Here is a 24,833-nt window from a genome sequence, read left to right on the forward strand (position 1 = left end):
TAAACGAATCTTTTCTGTTCCATTTTCTCATGCTCAGCACGCACTTGTAAATGTTAGTGAAGGTTTGTCAAAAGCGGTTTAGTGTAGCTGTCTGTGGTGCTGAAACTTTTGTTTGACGCATTTTAAAGTAATTCTCAGGACTTACAATCGTCATTATTTGTATGTTCGGATATTGTTTGTATTTGGGCCACTATTTGATTTTTATTTACTAACGAGTGTCACGTGAGGCTGATCTAAGTTTAAAATGGTTTTACTTCCGTGTCCATAGTACAAGTCTTCACTTTTCAAAGGCCCACTCTCTGTGTATTCATAAAAAAACAAATAAACAACAACAACCACAAAAAAAAACTGGCATCATGGTAACACAGGCCACATCATTTTTTTAAATGAAGATCACATTGTCCACAGTTTGTGTAATATCTTTTACTGGCCTATTCATCAATATTATAATCAAATTGTGACATACGCATTCACCAGTAAACGGTTCATAAATGATTATCCATTCTTATTTTCTCAAATTGTGTTTGCGATTAAATTAATAATATGTGGATCTCTTTAACACGACGTCATTTGTATTACTATAAGGAAAGGAACAGCATAGGCCCTTTCAAAAGAAAAAAATGAAAATAAACGGGAATTCTAGTAAATCAACAGAATATAGAGGGAGAAGCTTCTCGAATGAGAGGTGAAACGTCTTCAAGCAACTCAAAGAAGTCCAGGTGCTTTTCTTTCCAAGCTCCTTAGACTTCTTTTCCTTCTTCTTTCCCCTTCAGCCAAAGAATCTGTAATTGTATAGAAATAACTACTTTTTCCTCTTTTTTCGTCTTCGCACTCTTTTTATTATAATTGATTTTACAGATAATTTTCAGTATTTTGTTATAAGGTATCTAGGGTGGTTATAACGAAATTAAGTTTGTATGGAATTTGAATAAAACGTGATATCACTGTCATGATGTACTTAAGGCACTTGGGTAAACAGGTCCTGGTTATTGTATGCGCATGATACTGTTTTCTTTAGCTCTATATTCGTTCATTAATTTTATTTAGTAATAAAGCTGCTTTTACATCTAAGCATTTTCAATAATTCTGTATTTCAATTACATTACCGTGTGTGTGCTCTGAGTGCCGCTGTTGATACGTCACTGAGTTTGTGTCCAGACCCCTGATGCAGCGGTCCTCCCCTTTATATTCACTCAGTGTTATAATACTTGGATCGACGCTACTCTGTTCCATCACGGATTTAAGTGTACAATCTCTCCTGGAGTCTACTTGCGGAACATACATAAATGTGTCGAGTTTTTGGATTAATAATATCAGTTTGAAGTTAAAAACAATCACTCTGTCTGCACCGTTGGATTTATGATGGCCTCTATCTGGATGATGGCTCACAGAGGCCGACGGCGAGCGCTGGTGTTGATTCTTTGTCTCATCGAGCTGCGCGCAGTGGCTGGTCAGGCTCGGTATTCCATCCCAGAGGAGCAGGCCGAAGGATCGTTTGTCGGAAACATTGTGAGAGATTTAGGCTTGGATGTTGCGAGGCTGATTTCAGGTAAAGCTCGTATTATTACAAAAGGAGGCCGACAGTGTGTGGATTTAAACAAAGACAAAGGCATCCTTGTTATTAAAGAGAGAATCGACCGGGAGGAACTGTGTGGAAAGACGACGCCCTGTAGCTTCAGCTTCGAGGTGATTTTAGAAAATCCTATCCAGCTTTATCGCGTGACAGTGGAGGTGACAGATATAAATGATAACAGTCCGTTGTTCCCAAAAGACGAAATTAGCTTGAAAATTGCTGAAAACGCTGCATTAGGCACTCGCTTCTCTCTCGTCAATGCAGATGACGCGGATGTTGGCATTAATGGTATTCAAAAATACACACTTAAACCCTCTGATCATTTTAAACTAGAAGTACAAAACCAGCCCGGTGGAAGCAGGTTTGTTGAAATGGTTTTACAAAACCCGTTAGACCGAGAGAAAGAGGAGACTCACAGTCTCGTGCTGATTGCTTCAGATGGCGGGGAGCCACGGAGATCAGGGACAGTGCGTATTCATATTACTGTGCTGGATGCTAATGATAATTCGCCAGTGTGCAGCCAGCCTGTTTATAAAGCAGAAGTCAAAGAGAATTCTCCCGAAGGAACCGTGATAACCACTGTGAGTGCAAATGACCCGGATAAAGGAGTAAACGGACAGGTAACATATTCTACAGCTCATGTCGCCAAAGAGACGAAACAACTTTTTGAAGTAAATGTTCAAACTGGAGAGATTAAAGTCGCAGGTAAACTCGACTTTGAAAAATCTAAGACTTATCAACTGAACGTGCAGGCTAGTGACCACGGAGGATTTTCAGATACATGTAAAGTTTTCATTCAAATAACTGACGAAAATGACAACGTCCCTACAATACAGCTCATGTCATTTTCTAACTCGATATCTGAGGATTCTCCTCCAGGTACAACTATCGCTGTTCTTAACGTGGATGACGAAGATTTTGATGGTAACGGTGCTGTCAAGTGCTCCATTAACTCTGACGTACCTTTTAAAATCGAGTCTTCACTAACGGGATACTACACCATAGTAACTGAAGACTTTTTAGACAGAGAGAGTATCCCTGAGTATAATCTCACCCTAACTGTGTCTGATCAGGGCTCCCCGCCTCTGTCAAGCAGTAAGAACATCAACGTAAAAGTATCTGATGTCAATGACAGTCCACCCAAATTTGATCATTCAGAATACACTAAAGCTGTCGCAGAGAACAACTCTCCTGGACTTTCTGTGTTTACCGTGAGTGCTAATGATGGAGACTGGGGCCAAAATGCCAGAGTTTCTTACTTTTTGCAGGAGAGGGACATTAATGGGCTGGCTGTGTCTTCGCTGGTTTCAGTAAATTCAGATACCGGTGTTATTCATGCAGTGAGATCGTTTGATTACGAGCAGATCAAGTGGTTTGAATTTAATGTAACTGCACGTGATGCTGGATCCCCTCCTCTGAGTTCAGTGGCGACAGTTAAAATAATAGTTCAGGACCAGAATGACAACCCCCCTCAGGTTCTGTACCCAGTCCAGACTGGTGGCTCTCTGGTGGCTGAAATGGTGCCTCGTTCAGCAGATGTGGGCTATCTGGTGACTAAAGTGGTGGCTGTTGATGTGGACTCTGGACAGAACGCCTGGCTCTCCTATAAACTGCAGAAAGCCACAGACAGGGCGCTGTTTGAAGTGGGCTTACAGAATGGAGAAATCAGAACTATCCGCCAAGTCACTGATAAAGATGCCGTCAAACAAAGACTGACTGTTATAGTGGAGGACAACGGGCAGCCCTCTCGTTCAGCTACAGTCATTGTTAACGTGGCGGTGGCGGACAGCTTCCCTGAAGTGCTGTCGGAGTTCACTGAGTTGACGCACGACAAGGAGTACAATGACAACCTGACTTTTTACTTAGTCTTGGCTCTGGCTGTAGTTTCCTTCCTCTTCATCACGTGTTTAGTGGTTATTATATCAGTCAAAATCTACAAGTGGAGACAGTCTCGCATCCTGTATCACTCCAACCTGCCTGTCATTCCATATTATCCACCACGTTACTCAGACACTTTGGGGACAGGGACTCTGCCACATGTGTACAACTACGAGGTGTGCAGGACGACTGACTCCAGAAAGAGTGACATGAAATATATGCAACCGATGAGTCAAAGTTTAGTGAGTGTGGATGGAGCTGGAGACGATGTACCCGAAATAAACAAGCAAGTGTCAGGCAACTGTTCTCAAATGTCTACTCTGGTGAGTCATTTTTTTTAAACTATTAAGATCCTTTTTTTCCCTTGTGTTTGTGTGTGTGTGTGTGTGTGTGTGTGTGTGTGTGTGTGTGTGTGTGTGTGTGTGTGAGAGAGAGAATGTGTGGCGTTAAGGTTGAATCTTCCAGATGCGCTTTAGTGTCGCTGTCTGTGGTGCTGAAACGGTCAACTGACCCATTTTATTTCGACGCCTGTTTAAATGGCCCAGTTATTATAATATTTTCTTTAATTTATCCTCGCTTATCATTACCAACGGAAATAAAATAAATATTTTGTTAAAATGGCACTTTATTTTCCCTGTGTTCTTTTTGTCAGACATATTCATCCATATTATGATATTATTTAACAAATACTTAAACCATTAAAGGGTTTGTTAATGGTTTTGCAACTTTTTTAATGAAGTTTCTCTAATTTAATCAATAAGCCATATATTTCTGTGTTTTTGTAGCAGTAAGAAAGGAAACAAAATAGACCCTTTGAATAGAAAAGTTGTTAAAAGAAAGCTTAACCTCACTTCCAGACTATCCGTAATCATTTAGACTTTACTACTTTTTTGTCCATTTAACGTTCATGCTGTTTTATGTCATTTATTGAAGTGTTAATATTCAGTGTTGTAGTTTTTTTTTTTTTTTTAAATAATGAATTGAGATGATAAGAAAATTAAAGTTAAGTTAGATTTGGTAACATTGTCATCTCATACTGAAGACACTTTGTTTGAACAGGACCTGAAGATTGTTTGAGAATCTAATGCTCCTTTTTCTTTCGAGCTCATCTCTAATTATTCTTCACTTTGTCAATCAAATATTTCTGGAATATAAAAGTATTTAAGCTTCTACAAGATACATTACCGTGAATGAGCTCTGTGTGCCGCTGTTGATGCGTCACTGAGTTTGTGTCAGACCCTTAATGCAGCGGCCCTCCCTTTTATATTCACTAAGTGTTATAATACTAAGCGAGACGCTGCTCTGTTCCGTCACGGATTCAAGTGTAGAATCTCTCCGGGAGTCTACTTGCTGAAAATACATAAATATGTCGAGTTTTTAGATTAATAACATCAGTTCGAAGTTAAAAAACAATCGCTGTGTCTGCATTATTGGATTTATGATTGCCTTCATGTGGATAATGGCTGACAGAGGCCGACGGCAAGCGCTGGTGTTGATTCTTTGTCTCATCGAGCTGCGCGCAGTGGCTGGTCAGGCTCGGTATTCCATCCCGGAGGAGCAGGCCGAAGGATCGTTTGTTGGAAACATTGCGAGAGATTTAGGCTTGGATGTTGCGAGGCTGATTTCAGGTAAAGCTCGTATTATTACAAAAGGAGGCCGACAGTATGTGGATTTAAACAAAGACAAAGGCATCCTTGTTATTAAAGAGAGAATCGACCGGGAGGAACTGTGTGGAAAGACGACGCCCTGTAGCTTCAGCTTCGAGGTGATTTTAGAAAATCCTATCCAGCTTTATCGTGTGACAGTGGAGGTGACAGATATAAATGATAACAGTCCGTCGTTCCCAAAAGACGAAATCAACTTAAATATTGTTGAAAACGCTGCATTAGGGACTCGCTTTTCTCTGCTGAGTGCAGATGACGCGGATGTTGGCGTTAATGACATCCAAAAATACACACTTAAACCATCTGATCATTTTAAGCTAGAAGTGCAAAACCAGCCGGATGGAGGCAGGTTTGTTGAAATGGTTTTACAAAACCCGTTAGACCGAGAGAAAGAGGAGACTCACAGTCTTGTGCTGATTGCTTCAGATGGCGGGGAGCCACGGAGATCGGGGACAGTGCGTATTCATATTACTGTGCTAGATGCTAATGATAATTCGCCAGTGTGTAGTCAGGCTGTTTATAAAGCAGAAGTCAAAGAGAATTCTCCCGAAGGAACCGTGATAACCACTGTGAGTGCAAATGACCCAGATAAGGGCCACTACGGACAGGTAACATACTCTATCCCTCCTGTTGCAAAAGAGACGAAACAACTTTTTGAAGTAAATGTTCAAACTGGAGAGATTAAAGTCGCAGGTAAACTCGACTTTGAAAAATCTAAGACTTATCAACTGAACGTGCAGGCTAGTGACCACGGAGGTTATTCAGATACATGTAAAGTTTTCATTCAAATAACTGACGAAAATGACAACGTCCCTACAATACAGCTCATGTCATTTTCTAACTCGATATCTGAGGATTCTCCTCCAGGTACAACTATAGCTGTTCTTAACGTGGATGACGAAGATTCTGATGGCAACGGTGCTGTCAAGTGCTCCATTAACTCTGACGTACCTTTTAAAATCGAGTCTTCACTAACGGGATACTACACCATAGTAACTGAAGACTTTTTAGACAGGGAGAGTATCCCTGAGTATAATCTCACCATAACTGTGTCTGATCAGGGCTCCCCGCCTCTGTCAAGCAGTAAGAACATCAACGTAAAAGTATCTGATGTCAATGACAGTCCACCCAAATTTGATCATTCAGAATACACTAAAGCTGTCGCAGAGAACAACTCTCCTGGACTTTCTGTGTTTACCGTGAGTGCTAATGATGGAGACTGGGGCCAAAATGCCAGAATTTCTTACTTTTTGCAGGAGAGGGACATTAATGGGCTGGCTGTGTCTTCGCTGGTTTCAGTAAATTCAGATACCGGTGTTATTCATGCAGTGAGATCGTTTGATTACGAGCAGATCAAGTGGTTTGAATTTAATATAACTGCACGTGATGCTGGATCCCCTCCTCTGAGTTCAGTGGCGACAGTTAAAATAATAGTTCAGGACCAGAATGACAACCCCCCTCAGGTTCTGTACCCAGTCCAGACTGGTGGCTCTCTGGTGGCTGAAATGGTGCCTCGTTCAGCAGATGTGGGCTATCTGGTGACTAAAGTGGTGGCTGTTGATGTGGACTCTGGACAGAACGCCTGGCTCTCCTATAAACTGCAGAAAGCCACAGACAGGGCGCTGTTTGAAGTGGGCTTACAGAATGGAGAAATCAGAACTATCCGCCAAGTCACTGATAAAGATGCTGTCAAACAAAGACTGACTGTTATAGTGGAGGACAACGGGCAGCCCTCTCGTTCAGCTACAGTCGTTGTTAACGTGGCGGTGGCGGACAGCTTCCCTGAAGTGCTGTCGGAGTTCACTGAGTTGACGCACGACAAGGAGTACAATGACAACCTGACTTTTTACTTAGTCTTGGCTCTGGCTGTAGTTTCCTTCCTCTTCATCACGTGTTTAGTGGTTATTATATCAGTCAAAATCTACAGGTGGAGACAGTCTCGCATCCTGTATCACTCCAATCTTCCTGTCATTCCATATTATCCACCACGTTACTCAGACACTTTGAGGACAGGGACTCTGCCACATGTGTACAATTACGAGGTGTGCAGGACGACTGACTCCAGAAAGAGTGACTGTAATTTCGGCAGAGCTGGTAGTCAGAACGTGCTGATAACGGACCCCAGTTCTACAGGAACGATGCAGCGGATACAGAATGAAAAGACCATCCTGGATGAACCAGACTCTCCTCTAGAGGTTAGTTTATTGATCCACTGATTTTATTAACGTTCAGTCAATTATATTGGAATAGTTTAATACTCTTTGGTTTGTTTTCTAATCAGTTTGACTTCAGTTACATGAGTCACTATAAAAGTTGATTTCCTTAAAGTATGTACGTTGTTTCTTTAAGTTTTATTCATTTTGCTTGCGCGTTTCAAACCAGTCTCAAGATGTCTACTGTAATCAGAGTATATGTTTGAGTTTATTTCTTTTACAGAGGACTCAAATTGTATTACTCATGACTGTGCTGCACTACTCTTTTTCTGTTTCTCACATGAAGTATTTAAGCATCATCTATTGTTTTCATTTTAGTGTTAATTCACTCCTGAATTGTTACTCCTATACAAGTTTATTTCTCCTTCCTTGTTCACATCACTTGTTATTTTTACTTTGGACTCTAAGAGCCGCTGTTGGTCTTTACAGCCCATTTAAAGCTTTACACCCTCTGTACTCTTCTAAATATACAGTAGGAGAGCAAGACAGTCGCTTATTTTCGACACTGATTTTAGGCGGATACATTCGGTCTCCAACTGTGGATTGCAACTCCATAGAGAGAAGGACGATATCGACAGTTTAAAAGCCTTTTGTCGACATTCTTCTATGTGGACTTGGATTAATTGATTGAGAAATATGCATTCTTTCAGGATTGCTCGCACGGTTAAATGGCAAGTACGGGCCTTCATCCTTGTTTTTCTCATCGACGCGACAATTTGCCAAATCCGCTACTCTGTTCCAGAGGAAATGAGGAAGGGCTCGTTTGTGGGAAATGTGGCTGAAGATTTAGGTATCGACGCTAAAAGACTGAAATCAGGCGGTGCCCGAATTGTTATCAGTGACAGCAGTGAGTATATTAGGCTGGATGTAGACAAAGGAAATCTGGTCGTGGGAGAGAGAATAGATAGAGAGCAGCTTTGTGGACAGACATCGCCCTGCAGCTTGAATTTGGAAATGATTATGACAAATCCAATTCAACTGCATAGCGTTGTTGTGGAAGTACTGGATGTTAATGACAATGCCCCTGCGTTTCAGGAGAAGGAAATGCATTTAGAACTTGTAGAATCAGCTCTTCCAGGAACCGAAATATTGCAAGTGAGTGCAACAGACCCCGATGTTGGCATTAACGCTTTACACGGCTATACAATACACCCCAAAACACATTTTAATATAAAGGTCTCATCTAGCCCAAATGGTCATAAATATGCACAGCTTTATCTTTCTGAACCTTTAGATAGAGAGAAAGAAGGAAAGCTGCTCCTCACGCTAACTGCTGTGGACGGAGGTGAACCACAACGATCAGGCACCTTAAAAATACACGTAACTGTGCGAGACACAAACGACAATGCTCCCGTATTCATGCAATCAATTTTCAAGGCTTCTGTTAAAGAAAATGTCCCAGGAGGAACGTTAGTAGTGAGCTTAAGCGCAACAGATGCAGATGAAGGGATAAATGGCCATGTTACTTATCATTTTAATCGAATGTCCGGTAATGTTGCCGAACTATTTCATCTGGACGAAAATACCGGCGATTTAACAGTAACTGGTATAATTGATTATGAAGAGAATAAATTATATGAGATTGGGGTACAGGCAAAAGATCAAGGTGGACAGAGCACATCAACAAATGTGATAATTGAGGTTATAGACGTCAATGACAATCCTCCTTTAATAACACTAACCTCGTTTTCTAATGCTATTGCCGAGGATTCACCTAGTGGGACTACCGTGGCTATCATAAACGTCAAAGATCTGGATTCAGGCAAAAATGGAAAAGTAGACTGCTCAGTAAACAGCAATATTCCGTTCGCAATTCATTCATCTCTAAAAAATTATTATACTCTGGTCACAAACGGTGTGCTCGACAGGGAGCGTAATCCTGTTTATAATATCACTTTCTCGGCAGTGGATGAAGGGAGCCCACCCCTCTCAACAAACAAGACAATAACACTTAGAATAGCAGACGTAAATGATAATGCCCCGATATTTGAACAGAGTTATTATGAAGCGTCTGTTATGGAGAATAACTCACCGGGATTGTCTGTGTTTTCCGTTAAAGCACGCGATTCCGACTCAGGACAGAACGCACGCCTGTCTTACCTGCTTGTTGATACCGAGTTAAATGGTAGTCCTATATCTACTTACATATCAGTAAACGCAGAAAGCGGAGTTATACAGGCACTACGATCATTTGACTATGAACAAATTAAAACTATACACATTTTTGTAAAAGGACAGGATGGGGGTTCCCCTCCTTTAAGCAGCAATACCACAGTTAGAATAAATATTGAAGACCAGAACGACAACCCCCCTCAGGTTCTGTACCCAGTCCAGACTGGTGGCTCTCTGGTGGCTGAAATGGTGCCTCGTTCAGCAGATGTGGGCTATCTGGTGACTAAAGTGGTGGCTGTTGATGTGGACTCTGGACAGAATGCCTGGCTCTCCTATAAACTGCAGAAAGCCACAGACAGGGCGCTGTTTGAAGTGGGCTTACAGAATGGAGAAATCAGAACTATCCGCCAAGTCACTGATAAAGATGCTGTCAAACAGAGACTGACTGTTATAGTGGAGGACAACGGGCAGCCCTCTCGTTCAGCTACAGTCGTTGTTAACGTGGCGGTGGCGGACAGCTTCCCTGAAGTGCTGTCGGAGTTCACTGAGTTGACACACGACAAGGAGTACAATGACAACTTGACTTTTTACTTAGTCTTGGCTCTGGCTGTAGTTTCCTTCCTGTTCATCACGTGTTTAGTGGTTATTATATCAGTCAAAATCTACAGGTGGAAACAGTCTCGCATCCTGTATCACTCCAACCTGCCTGTCATTCCATATTATCCACCTCGTTACTCAGACACTTTGGGCACAGGGACTCTGCCACATGTGTACAATTACGAGGTGTGCAGGACGACGGATTCCAGAAAGAGTGACTGCAAGTTCGGCAGAGCTGGTAGTCAGAACGTGCTGATAATGGACCCCAGCTCTACAGGAACGATGCAGCGGATACAGAGTGAAAAGAGCATCCTGGATGAACCAGACTCTCCTCTTGAGGTGAGGACTTTGACATAATTAAGTTTATGCCCACATTCTTTAGAGGTTTATTCTACGTTATACCACATTTCATCGCTCACATTTCTGGTAACCCATGGTGCGTTTTCAGAACCACAACTCTTGGACAGCTCAACTGCTTGAAGGTTCACACTCCCCTTTTAACGTGCTGCTTAATTCACTTTGAAAAGAGGAGCAAGATCTATTGTTTTAATTTAAGTAGTTATTGTTATATTTTAAAACAACTGTCTCACTGGTATTTCTGCATAAGACTTTATGGCATTGTAGTTAAAAGACAGATGTGTGATTGCTGATTAAAAATGTAAAGCAGAAAAGTGCTTTGAAAGCACTTTTTTCCTTTTCGTGTTTGTGATATTCGTGTATTTGGACAGTAAGGGACGCTGTTGGTCAGAGAAACTAGTATTCAGTGCTGATTTGGTGGAGGCAGAGGTTTCCTTTTTCCCGTTTGCTGAGGATCGAAAATAAACGGTGGGCTTCGCATTCAGAGCTGCAGTCACAAATCCGTTAAGAGCAAGGACTTCAAAATCAAAGGATACTGGATATAACAGCCTTTGTTCTTTGTGGATCGTTTACATAAGGATTTTGTGCAATTTTCGTTTTTTGTGTGTGCAATGGCGTTTAAAAACTCGCCTCGGTCGTGTGTAAAATGGCGTTTGAATTTCAGGTCAGTATGGTCCTTTCTGCTGTTTCTGGGCTGTCTCAGTCACATCGTGTTTGGACAAATCAGGTATACAATCCCAGAGGAGCTGAAAAGGGGCTCTCTTATTGGAAATGTAGCTCAAGATCTCGGTCTGGATGTGCAAAGGCTTCGTTCTGGCCGTGCCCGGATTGTGACCAGGCAAAGCATCCAGTTCACGGAGCTGAAAACAGACAAAGGCATTTTAGTCGTGAACGAGAGGATAGACCGAGAGCAGCTTTGTGGAGACGTAACACCATGTAGCTTCAGCTTTGAGGTTATTTTAGAAAATCCTATGGAGCTGCACCGAATAACAGTAGAGATAACTGACATAAACGACAACTCCCCGACATTTAGGAAGGAAGAAATTAAATTTGAAATTAGCGAGTCTGCGACACTGCGATCGCGATTTTTATTGGCCAGCGCCGAGGACGCAGATGTGGGCAGTAATGGTCTACAAAAATACATATTAAACACAAATGACATGTTTGATCTGAAACAACACTCAAGTCCAGATGGTCGGAAATATGCTGAGATGGTTTTACAAAAACCGTTAGATAGAGAAAGTGAGCCAAAAATATCACTAAAGCTCATCGCTATAGACGGTGGAACTCCGCATAGATCTGGTACTGTAAATATAGATATTACAGTGCTGGATGCTAATGATAATCCTCCAGTGTTTAACCAGTCTCTCTACAGGGCTGCCGTTTTGGAAAATTCATTAAGAGGTACCTACATCACGACAGTGAATGCAAGCGATGCAGACATCGGGTCAAACGGTCTTGTTACATATAGATTTTCAAACATGAAAGAAAAGCTGGCTGACATATTTAATTTAGATGAAGCTATGGGAACTATAACACTCGCAGGGCACCTAGATTATGAAAAAGAAAAGAAACACGAAATTATGATTGAAGCTACCGACCAAGGAGGTCTAACAGATTCGAGCAAAGTTCTAATTGAGATTATAGACGTCAATGATAACGCACCTGTTATAAATGTGATGTCATTCTCCAGTCCTGTGCCGGAAGATTCTCCCTCTGGCACCACAGTCGCAATAATAAACGTAATAGATGCAGACTCAGAACAAAATGGTCAAATTAGCTGCGCAACAGACAGCGCTCTCCCGTTTAAAGTGAAATCCACAATAACTAATTACTATGCATTAATAACAGTGTCAGCTTTTGACAGGGAACATGAACCTGAGTATAACATAACTGTAAGGGCGAGTGACTCAGGAACGCCATCCTTGTCAAGCGCAACAGTTTTACGACTGAGAATTTCTGATGTTAATGACAATGCGCCATTATTTGATAAAAACAGCTACCTTGCTTACATTACAGAAAACAATTCACCGGGAATGTCCATATTTTCGGTCAGTGCACGAGACAGTGACTGGAATCAAAACGCTAGAATATCATATTTTCTCGAAGAAACACAGATCAGTGGCAATCCAACCTCTTCTTATGTGTCCATTAATTCCGAAACTGGAACTATTCACGCAGTTCGCTCATTTGATTATGAACAACTTAAAGAGCTTAAGTTTTTAGTCAGAGCACAGGATGGAGGCTCTCCTCCACTCAGCAGCAATGCGAGTGTAAAAATAATTATCCAGGACCAGAACGACAACCCCCCTCAGGTTCTGTACCCAGTCCAGTCTGGTGGCTCTCTGGTGGCTGAAATGGTGCCTCGTTCAGCAGATGTGGGCTATCTGGTGACTAAAGTGGTGGCTGTTGATGTGGACTCTGGACAGAATGCCTGGCTCTCCTATAAACTGCAGAAAGCCACAGACAGGGCGCTGTTTGAAGTGGGCTTACAGAATGGAGAAATCAGAACTATCCGCCAAGTCACTGATAAAGATGCTGTCAAGCAAAGACTGACTGTTGTAGTGGAGGACAACGGGCAGCCCTCTCGTTCAGCTACAGTCATTGTTAACGTGGCGGTGGCGGACAGCTTCCCTGAAGTGCTGTCGGAGTTCACTGAGTTGACGCACGACAAGGAGTACAATGACAACCTGACTTTTTACTTAGTCTTGGCTCTGGCTGTAGTTTCCTTCCTGTTCATCACGTGTTTAGTGGTTATTATATCAGTCAAAATCTACAGGTGGAGACAGTCTCGCATCCTGTATCACTCCAACCTGCCTGTCATTCCATATTATCCACCACGTTACTCAGACACTTTGGGCACAGGGACTCTGCCACACGTGTACAATTACGAGGTGTGCAGGACGACTGACTCCAGAAAGAGTGACTGTAAGTTCGGCAGAGCTGGTAGTCAGAACGTGCTGATAATGGACCCCAGTTCTACAGGAACGATGCAGCGGATACAGAGTGAAAAGAGCATCCTGGATGAACCAGACTCTCCTCTAGAGGTTAGTTTTTCCTTCTCAGCGCTTTAGCTTAGTGGCACAGTAAGTTTTCGTTTTCAGCACCATGGACAGTACACTTACTTTCCATCAGTTGACATCGTTTTTGCATTCACATGAAGAACTTTAAAAATGATTATCTTATCTATATTCTCAAACAATATCGTGATGTTATATTTTCTATTAACATATTATCAGTATTTTGATTATAATTATTACACTGCCAAGCGAAGTGGGATACACAAATTATGCCGATGTTTTTCCACATTTTAAATGTACTAAATATTATTCATAAATATTTACAGTTTCCTCGTGTTTTTGTTCTTTTGAGGTTTGTCTACTAAATATACCGGCTTTTCCTTGTAATCATTGCTCTTCTTTAACCTTTGTATTTATTTCACTATCTCTTTAAAGTGTTTAGAAGTTTAGAGCTAATTAAAGCTTATTCTTCTAAAGTTGTTATATATCGCCTTTGGTCTCATTTGGTATACAGTATGTGTCTTTATTCTACATCTGGTGCTACATATTTCTTCTGTTAATATTATTTGCAACTAATCTATAGTTCAGTTGTTCTGTTCCCGCAGTATGTTGCATAGTTGTTTTTTATGCATTTGCAGTGTATTCGCTTCTCTACTCGGTTTGGACTCTAAGGGACGCTGTTGATCAGGAAAACGTTGTGGTGTTGTTACAGACAGCCGAGAGAAAGAGGAGAGGTCTAAAACCAATCTTTATTCAGAGAGACGTTGGAGAGAGTCGCAGTGAATCTGCCTGTTTAATAGCAATCCAACCGTTTTAACAGTTAAAGGCGCATCGCCATTGAACTGGGATCCAATTTGCTTTTTTTATGTGTGACCGACTGATCTCAAGTCGTGTTTTGGATTTATTTTAGTAGCAACATGGGGATACAACAGCAGCCATTCCGAAAACGGCTGATGTGTGAAACGACGACATGGCTTCTCTTCATCTTTGTCTTCATGATTTCCACCATCAGAGGCCAAATCCGTTATTCAGTACCAGAGGAGATGAAGGAAGGTTCTCTTATCGGTAATGTAGCACAAGACCTCGGTTTAGATCTGAGAAGGCTCCGTTCTGGCCGGGCCCGGATCGTGAGCGGAGAAACCAGTCAGTACACAGAGTTGAAGGCAGACAAAGGGATTCTAGTCGTGAAGGCGAGAATTGACCGAGAAGAGCTTTGCGGAGACGTAATGCCATGCAGTTTAAGCTTTGAAATTATTTTAGAAAATCCCATTGAACTGCACAGAGTGACAGTAGAAATATTAGACATAAACGACCATGCACCGACGTTCAAAAGTAACGTGATTAAACTAGAAATTAGTGAATCTGCTACAGTGGGTTCTCATTTTGATTTAGAAAGCGCATATGACCCCGATTCAGGAATTCACAGCTTGCAAAATTATGTTTTGTCCCCTGATGATAATTTTGTCTTAAAGCAGCTCTCTAACGCCGACGGAGTTAGATTCGCTGTAATGATTTTACAGAAGCCTTTAGACAGAGAGTTGAACCCACACCTCTCCTTAAAGCTGATTGCAGTAGACGGAGGAACTCCACAGCGATCTGGTACAGTGAACATAGAGATCACTGTTCTTGATGTCAACGATAATCCTCCTGTTTTTAATCAATCGCTATATAAAGCTACTGTAGCAGAAAATGCGCCAATAGGCACCTATATAACTACAGTGAATGCTTCAGATGCAGACAGTGGTTCAAATGGCTTGGTTTCCTACACGTTTTCTAACGTAAAGGGGAAATCCGCGGAAAAATTTGAAATTGATAGTTCCTCCGGAAAAATTACTGTTGTTGATAACATTGATTTTGAAAAAGACAAGAAGTATGAAATAAGAGTGATCGCCAAAGACCAGGGAGGACTGAGTGATGCAACCAAAGTTGTCGTTGAGGTCCTGGACATAAATGATAATGCGCCCCTTATAAGTATAATGTCATTTTCGAGCATCATTTCAGAGGATGTTTCTCCGGGTACAACTATAGCTGTTTTTAATGTTAAAGATGCAGACTCAGAAAGAAATGGTCATATAACGTGCTCAATAGATTCTAATCTCCCATTTAAAATCCAGTCTTCTTTGACCGATTATTACAATTTGCTCTCAGATGTAGCTTTTGATCGAGAAACAACACCTGAATACAATATAACAATAACTGCAACCGATTCAGGGTCACCCCCACTTTCTACACGAACAAATTTGCATCTAAAAATTTCTGATGTGAATGATAATGCGCCGCTCTTTACCAAACCTAAATATTCGGCCTATGTCGTTGAAAATAATGTCCCGGGGGGGTCAATATTCACAGTCAGCGCACGAGATCATGATTGGAATCAGAACGCAAGAATCTCATATTTTATAGACGATGCCGAGGTCAGTGGAAGCTCAGTTTCTTCTTTTGTGTCAATAAATTCTGAAACTGGAGTGATACACGCAGTACGCTCGTTTGATTATGAACAAATTAAACAACTTAAATTCAAAGTCAAGGCGCAGGATGGAGGCTCTCCTCCACTCAGCAGCAATGCGTCTGTAATAATATTTATCCAGGACCAGAACGACAACCATCCTCAGGTTCTGTACCCAGTCCAGTCTGGTGGCTCTCTGGTGGCTGAAATGGTGCCTCGTTCAGCAGATGTGGGCTATCTGGTGACTAAAGTGGTGGCTGTTGATGTGGACTCTGGACAGAATGCCTGGCTCTCCTATAAACTGCAGAAAGCCACAGACAGGGCGCTGTTTGAAGTGGGCTTACAGAATGGAGAAATCAGAACTATCCGCCAAGTCACTGATAAAGATGCTGTCAAACAGAGACTGACTGTTATAGTGGAGGACAACGGACAGCCCTCCCGTTCAGCTACAGTCATCGTTAACGTGGCGGTGGCGGACAGCTTCCCTGAAGTGCTGTCGGAGTTCACTGAGTTGACACACGACAAGGAGTACAATGACAACCTGACTTTTTACTTAGTCTTGGCTCTGGCTGTAGTTTCCTTCCTCTTCATCACGTGTTTAGTGGTTATTATATCAGTCAAAATCTACAGGTGGAGACAGTCTCGCATCCTGTATCACTCCAACCTGCCTGTCATTCCATATTATCCACCACGTTACTCAGACACTTTGGGCACAGGGACTCTGCCACACGTGTACAATTACGAGGTGTGCAGGACGACTGACTCCAGAAAGAGTGACTGTAAGTTCGGCAGAGCTGGTAGTCAGAACGTGCTGATAATGGACCCCAGTTCTACAGGAACGATGCAGCGGATACAGAGTGAAAAGAGCATCCTGGATGAACCAGACTCTCCGTTAGAGGTTAGTTTGAGTAACACATTTTGTCTTTGTTACTTTCTGTGTATTCATAAAATAAACATTATTTAAATGTTTATTTTATCAGGATTGTACTTTCAGCACCTTCAGCACCACAGGGCATGGTCACGTTTTTTGACTTCTCTGAAAATCAGTGCTCTCAAAGCTCTTTTGAGATGCCCTTAAAACGTATTTTTCCGATCAGATAGTATAGATTTGCTCGAGTCCTCGTTTATTTGTTTTTTGAAAGTGTCTCTGTGTGTTTAAATACTTTTATATTTCTTTATCATTCGTTCGATCCTAATGCTATGGAGGCATGGAACTGAACAGTTGCATCTCTCTCTCTCTCTCTCTCTCTCTGTGTGTGTGTGTGTGTGCGTCTCTCTTTCAAGCACTTTCTTCTGTGTATTGTTTCTTTCTTCCCTAAGTTTCAGACTACTTGTGTAGCATTTGTATTAAGACATTTTCGTAGCACCCCAATGGGTGTATGATGTCAGGATTTTACAGATTCACGATGAAAAGCATAATGAAATTTAAATTAGCCACTTTGTACAGTGTTTTTGATAATTCAGTAACATGGGCAGCACAGATCATCATCATCATTAGCAGAGATGGGCGAGTTACTGTAATCCGTAGTAAGGGATTACTACTGCAAAAAAAGTAATTCGATAACTGTTACTTTCCCGTAAGCACGCTCCTTTACTGAGTTAATAAACCGTGATTTTGTTTGCTAGAGGGTCTCATGACAATGACGTCAGCGCGTGCGACGTTCGTGGTAACAGACGTGCGCAGATCAACAGTGGATAATATATCGAGTGCGGGAGAGAGAGTATGACCGTGCAGCGTTTAAAGCGTGGAAGTACTGACCTTACTTTCAGTTTGATTCCGTAAAAGGTGATAAAAACATTAGCGTCCGCTGTACATTGCGTGGGAAAAAAAACCTTCTTTTTACACGGAAAAAAAACCCTAAACCTATGAGCAAGTACCTATCACGCTGTCACGGGAATGTGAAATTCACAGAGAAACCCCCGGATCCCGGACACTAACTTGACCGCTGCGGCACACCTGCACCAGGGCAAACCTCCACCCGCCTCACTCCTGCTAAACAGGTGAAAATTGATTTAAGAGCGACAGGACTCAGTGCCGCTGAGTCTTTGGTTTTATTTATTTTGTGCTGTGTTTTACTGGCATCAATTTGAAAGAGTGAGAGTAAACACAAAAAATATTTAATTTTATATGCTGGAATATGCAGGAAATAGGCTTAAATGTTTTTTAAAAAATTAAAACTAATAAAACAAGTTTTAAAAAGAGACTTTTCGTTTGATTACATTTTATATGATGGATTGTGCAGAAAAAGTAGAATTGGGCTGAAAGATCTATTGCTTTATTACCTATTCAGGTTGTGTATCATGTTTTTAAAAAGTAACTAAGTAACGAGTTACTTCCTTCAAGTAACTTGATCAACACCGAACGTTAGTACGCCAAAGGTATGATATATATATATATATATATATATATATATATATATATATATATATATATATATATATATATATATATAGATAGATAGATAGATATTTCCTCAATTTTATATTCGGCTTGCTGCAAGCCAATAGGCGTACGTGTTTTCTGAGGAGCACGTGAATGCTTCTTGATCTAACAAATACAATCCATTTTATGTCATCTAAATATCTGTATGTTAAATGTCTCGACTTTTACTGTGTAGTGAATACAGTGCAGTTCAGGCCACTGAACAGACAGGGACGCTGTTAGCCATCGAGTTGTCTAGGGTGCATTTGTTTTAGTACCTCCCCTGTACGTCACCATATTACATTCGAAATTAGTGTGCTTTTGTAGCAGAGCTAAGAGCGGGGATTGCCACGAAGAGCAGACGAGGACTGCACGGTGGGATTCTTTTGTTTCACAAAAAAGGATTAATGCCGTTTTTGAGGACCGTACACTTGTATTTGACAGTCCAAACTGGAAACAGGGTCGAAGAAACGGAGGATTTTCTAAATTTTCTTCAAAGATTTTGTAATCGGAACGATGGGATGGCAAGTGCTGTTCTTTATCTCAGTGCTTTCTCTCGATGCAGTACAAGGGCAAGTCAGCTATTCTATCCCCGAGGAAATGAATAAGGGGGCTTTAATAGGTAATATAGCCCATGATCTAGGATTAGGAGTGGACAGACTGCAGTCCGGTAAAGCTCGTATTTATAGTGGCAACACTGAAGAGTATATAGAGCTGAAGCGAGAAAGAGGGGTGCTCCTTATTAAAGACAGAATAGACAGAGAAACGCTATGTGCTCAAACAATGCAATGCGCACTCCATTTTCAAATGATCCTGGAAAATCCAATGGAGTTTTACACGGTGACTGTTGAAATCACGGATATAAATGACAATCCCCCAACATTTGAGAGAAGTGAGATGAAATATGAAATATCCGAATCAGCTCTTACCGGAGCTCGATTCATCCTAGAAAAGGCTATCGACAATGACGTTGGTGTAAACGGTTTGGACAGCTACACCCTAAATCCCAGCGATAATTTCGTTTTAAAAACCATCAGCCGAGGAGAGGGGACTAAACACATCGAAATGGTTTTACAGAAACCACTAGACCGAGAAACGCGTGAGCATTTCTCATTAATACTAACCGCTCTGGATGGCGGTGAACCACAGCTGTCAGGGACAATGCAGATTACCATTACCGTGTTAGACGCAAATGACAACGCGCCCGTTTGTTCAAAACCTGAATACACAGAAAGCGTTAAAGAAAATGCAGCTATTGGCACCGTAATTACAACTGTAAGTGCTACTGATATGGATAAAGGAAATAACGGAAAGATTGCATACGCGATCCCAAAGTCCGCCGCATCAAATCTGTTTGATATCGATCCTGAGAGTGGAGTATTGGCACTGAAGGGAAAAATAGATTATGAAAAACGGAGAGTTTACGAGATTGATGTGCAGGTGTCAGATCAGGCGGGACTCTCCGATGCATGTAAAGTGATAGTGGAAGTGATAGATGAAAATGACAACCCTCCATCGATTAATATTATGTCTAAATCAAACACAGTGTCCGAGAATATGAAGCCGGGGACGGTCTTAACAATGCTAAATATACAGGATCCCGACTCAAATGAAAACGGAAAGGTAATGTGTATTTTAAATGACAACCTGCCGTTCGCCATTAAATCATCGAGCAATAATTTCTTTACTGTTGTAACAGACAGTGATTTAGACAGAGAGAGATCCTCTGAGTATAACATCACTGTGACCTGCTCTGATGAGGGAGTGCCCTCCCTCTCCAGCAGCGTCACTCTCACCTTACAGATCTCTGACATAAATGACAACGCACCTGTCTTTGAGAGGAGCTCATATGAGGCCTACATTGTAGAAAACAACACGCCAGGTTTCTCTATATTCACAGTCAAAGCCACAGACGCTGACTGGAACCAGAACGCCCGTGTTTCTTACATACTGGAGGACTCCTCCGTTAACGGAGTGCCAGTCTCCTCGTATGTGTCCGTTAGTGCTGATAGTGGAGTCATCCATGCAGTGCGCTCTTTTGACTACGAGCAGATCAAAGACTTCCACTTTCGCGTAAGAGCGCAGGATGGAGGCTCTCCTCCACTCAGCAGCAACGTGACCGTGAAAATAATGATCCGGGACCAGAACGACAACCCCCCTCAGGTTCTGTACCCAGTCCAGACTGGTGGCTCTCTGGTGGCTGAAATGGTGCCTCGTTCAGCAGATGTGGGCTATCTGGTGACTAAAGTGGTGGCTGTTGATGTGGACTCTGGACAGAACGCCTGGCTCTCCTATAAACTGCAGAAAGCCACAGACAGAGCGCTGTTTGAAGTGGGCTTACAGAATGGAGAAATCAGAACTATCCGCCAAGTCACTGATAAAGATGCTGTCAAACAAAGACTGACTGTTATAGTGGAGGACAACGGGCAGCCCTCTCGTTCAGCTACAGTCATTGTTAACGTGGCGGTGGCGGACAGCTTCCCTGAAGTGCTGTCGGAGTTCACCGAGTTGACACACGACAAGGAGTACAATGACAACCTGACTTTTTACTTAGTCTTGGCTCTGGCTGTAGTTTCCTTCCTCTTCATCACGTGTTTAGTGGTTATTATATCAGTCAAAATCTACAGGTGGAGACAGTCTCGCATCCTGTATCACTCCAACCTGCCTGTCATTCCATATTATCCACCACGTTACTCAGACACTTTGGGAACAGGGACTCTGCCGCATGTGTACAATTACGAGGTGTGCAGGACGACTGACTCCAGAAAGAGTGACTGTAAGTTCGGCAGAGCTGGTAGTCAGAACGTGCTGATAATGGACCCCAGTTCTACAGGAACGATGCAGCGGATACAGAGTGAAAAGAGCCTCCTGGATGAATCAGATTCTCCTCTAGAGGTTAGATGGCTTTAATATATTTTAAGTGTGTGTAAGATGTTTTAAATGCACTAAAAAAATCTCTTTGCTGATAATGACATTTTAGATCTCAAAGGTAGCTGCTATGTTGGATGTGTTAATATATATTTCAGTTTATGTCACATGTTATCACTACCTTCGTGCTTAACTTCACAACAAAAAAGAACAACACTAACAGGCGTTATAAATGACTTTTCTTTTTTAAAGGCATCTGATGGTAGTCAGTGTGCTTCAGATATCGAGTTCTTTCACTTCAGAACAACGGATAGCAACATTAGTAGTATTGCTTCCTATAGCCTAATTTCCACATGTTAAAAATTCGGTGCGGTGTCCATACTTTAAATACCAGAGGATTTTTTTCGTCTTCAGTTCTTATTTCTTTATTTGTTGATCACAGTTATCAGTATTTTAGAAAACGCATTAGTTCCCTTCTCATTTCCCTCGTTCAGTCAGTTGGCTGACTTGTTTTTTCAAAACTCTATTTTGATAGCTTTACAAACTCAATATCATATTCTGTGTTACTGCCTATTTTTCCTAATATACTGTTATTGTGATACTCGAAATTAGACACAATAAATTCTCGATTGTTCTTTTTTCAAGTCCAAATGACAGTGTTAAAGATTCTGTAGGCTGATATTACTGAATTTGCACAGTAAGTTGTCCTGCGGATGAATTTTAGATGATATTCTGCAGTTTTATAGTGCGGACTCTTAGGGCCGCTGTTGACCAGAGTGTTGAGCACTGAGACCATGTTTGTAGCAGCACCGCCCATGTAACATTGACGTTATAAAGAGGGAACACGACGCACAAAGATCCAGCGATTCTGATCAAGGAGGATAAATACTGAAGAAAGGTTTTTATTTTGGAGAGATTTGCTTTCGCTGACCGGAATATACACTTGGGTTTTGACTTTGGAATACATATCTTCTGTTGTGTGGAATATAAGTAGATTGGGACTCCACGTTTGAGGGAAATCTGAAAGAACAATGAAACGGCAGGTACTGCTATTTGTCTCTCTCCTTTCCCTCGGCCCAGTCTTCGGGCAGGTCAGTTACTCGATTCCGGAGGAAATGTCTAGAGGCTCTTTAGTTGGAAGTATAGCACAGGATTTAGGTTTAGAAATTAAACGTTTAATATCAGGAAAAGCCAAGATCTATAGCAGAAATAGTGACCAATACATCGAGCTGAACAGAGAAAGAGGAGTCCTCCTCATCAAGGAGAGAATAGACAGAGAGGCGCTGTGCACAGAGACGGCGCTTTGTGCTTTGGATTTTCAGATCCTTTTGGAGAATCCGATGGAATTTTACACGGTTACAGTCCAGATCACAGACATCAATGATAATGCACCAACCTTTGAAAAAAGCGAAATGAATTTCAAAATTAGCGAATCAGCCGCAACAGGAGCAAAATTCGACCTGGAACGGGCTGTGGATCTGGATGTTGGTATTAATGATCTCCAGAAATACGAACTAAAACCAACTGACAATTTTGGTCTAAAACTGCACAGTAACCCCGATGGACACAAAAACGTTGAGATGGTACTGCTGAAACCTTTAGACAGAGAAAAACAAGAGCAGATCTCTCTCGTGTTAACAGCTGTAGATGGAGGAGAGCCACAGATGTCAGGAACAATGCAGATTCTCATTACAGTTTTAGACGCTAATGATAATGCTCCGGTTTTTACACAGAAAACATACAAAGCTACAGTCACTGAGAATTCACCTAAAGGAACAGTCGTTGCTACTGTTACAGCGTCAGACGCAGATCAAGGCTCTAACAGTAAAATAACATATTCAATCACAAATACGTTAGACAATGTCCGGAAAATGTTTTATGTAAATGAGGAAAACGGGCAAGTTTCATTAATTGAAACCATTGACTTTGAAAAGTCAAAACGTTTTCAAATAAATCTCCGTGCTAATGACGATGGAGGACTAACAGACTCATGTAAGCTGATTGTTGATGTTCTCGATGTAAACGACAATAAACCTGAAATCAACATAATGTCCAAATCAACTGTGATTTCAGAGGACGCTAAACTCAATATGGTCGTTACGATGATTAATGCTGAGGATTTAGATTCCGGAGACAACGGGAACGTGAAATGCTTTATCAGCGACAATGTACCATTCATTTTAAAATTGACAAGAAATAATTTCTATAATTTAATAACAGACAGTGATTTAGACAGAGAGAGAGCCTCTGAGTATAACATCACTGTGACCTGCTCTGATGAGGGAGTGCCCTCCCTCTCCAGCAGCGTCACTCTCACCTTACAGATCTCAGACGTTAATGATAACGCACCTGTCTTTGAGAGGAACTCATATGAGGCCTACATTGTAGAAAACAACACACCAGGTCTCTCTATATTCACAGTCAAAGCCACAGACGCTGACTGGAACCAGAACGCCCGTGTTTCTTACATACTGGAGGACTCCTCCGTTAACGGAGTGCCAGTCTCCTCGCATGTGTCGGTTAGTGCTGATAGTGGAGTCATCCATGCAGTGCGCTCTTTTGACTACGAGCAGATCAAAGATTTCCACTTCCGCGTAAAAGCGCAGGATGGAGGCTCTCCTCCACTCAGCAGCAACGTGACTGTGAAAATAACGATCTGGGACCAGAACGACAACCCCCCTCAGGTTCTGTACCCAGTCCAGACTGGGGGCTCTCTGGTGGCTGAAATGGTGCCTCGTTCAGCAGATGTGGGCTATCTGGTGACTAAAGTGGTGGCTGTTGATGTGGACTCTGGACAGAACGCCTGGCTCTCCTATAAACTGCAGAAAGCCACAGACAGGGCACTGTTTGAAGTGGGCTTACAGAATGGAGAAATCAGAACTATCCGCCAAGTCACTGATAAAGACGCTGTCAAGCAAAGACTGACTGTTATAGTGGAGGACAACGGGCAGCCCTCTCGTTCAGCTACAGTCATTGTTAACGTGGCGGTGGCGGACAGCTTCCCTGAAGTGCTGTCGGAGTTCACTGAGTTGACACACGACAAGGAGTACAATGACAACCTGACTTTTTACTTAGTCTTGGCTCTGGCTGTAGTTTCCTTCCTCTTCATCACGTGTTTAGTGGTTATTATATCAGTCAAAATCTACAGGTGGAGACAGTCTCGCATCCTGTATCACTCCAACCTCCCTGTCATTCCATATTATCCACCACGTTACTCAGACACTTTGGGGACAGGCACTCTGCCACATGTGTACAATTATGAGGTGTGCAGGACGACTGACTCCAGAAAGAGTGACTGTAAGTTCGGCAGAGCTGGTAGTCAGAACGTGCTGATAATGGACCCCAGTTCTACAGGAACGATGCAGCGGATACAGAGTGAAAAGAGCATCCTGGATGAACCAGACTCTCCTCTAGAGGTTAGTCTTCCATAAACCACAATGTTATAGTAATGAATATTCATGTATTTAATATGAACCTCTGTGGGGTTTTTTTTTAATGTTTATTGGTGAGGGTTCGCCAACTCTTACAAGCCCAGGTTTCGTGTATTTTGTTTTTAGTTTTCTATGTTTTACCTCCACGTGCCTATATAATATTTTGTATATAATACAAATATCAGTTATGAGCAGGGGGGGGGGGGGAGTCTTTTTCCTGTCTTCTGGTGGGAGCTGTCCGTATTCAGCACT

The 24,833-nt window shown here is 41.9% G+C and overlaps 2 protein-coding genes and 2 pseudogenes across 33 annotated transcripts in view; all 4 read left to right on the forward strand.

The window, feature by feature from the left end:
• The window catches only part of LOC146392385 (protocadherin gamma-C5-like), a 308,150-nt gene that overhangs the window by 163,492 nt on the left and 119,825 nt on the right, over positions 1-24,833 (forward strand). Inside the window, exon 1 of one of the 32 annotated variants that reach the window (XM_084946693.1) lies at positions 9-3,774. The exons of 30 other annotated variants lie outside the window; for them this stretch is intronic. In XM_084946693.1, coding sequence (XP_084802819.1) covers positions 1,360-3,774 — 2,415 coding nt within the window. In that variant the 5' untranslated portion in view covers positions 9-1,359. Of the gene's footprint in view, positions 1-8; positions 3,775-24,833 lie in introns of those variants that run through there. One more of the 32 variants, XM_084946876.1, reaches the window with a different exon arrangement.
• Positions 7,380-10,400, forward strand: LOC146392397 (protocadherin gamma-A5 pseudogene; annotated as a pseudogene).
• Positions 11,006-13,727, forward strand: LOC146392398 (protocadherin gamma-A3 pseudogene; annotated as a pseudogene).
• On the forward strand, positions 21,211-24,734 carry LOC146392399 (protocadherin beta-16-like). Its single transcript, XM_084947248.1, has one exon. The coding sequence runs from the start codon at positions 22,182-22,184 to the stop codon at positions 24,579-24,581; it is 2,400 nt and encodes a 799-aa protein (XP_084803374.1). The 5' UTR covers positions 21,211-22,181; the 3' UTR covers positions 24,582-24,734.

The sequence above is a fragment of the Perissodus microlepis genome, chromosome 2 (genome assembly GCF_051167445.1).
Source record: "Perissodus microlepis isolate ML-2025 ecotype Zambia chromosome 2, ASM5116744v1, whole genome shotgun sequence".
Lineage (NCBI taxonomy): Eukaryota > Metazoa > Chordata > Actinopteri > Cichliformes > Cichlidae > Perissodus > Perissodus microlepis.

What these genes read in the sequence shown, in the direction of transcription:
- LOC146392399 (XM_084947248.1), top strand. Translation starts at nt 22,182, where the DNA reads ATGAAACGGCAGGTACTGCTATTTGTCTCTCTCCTTTCCCTCGGCCCA.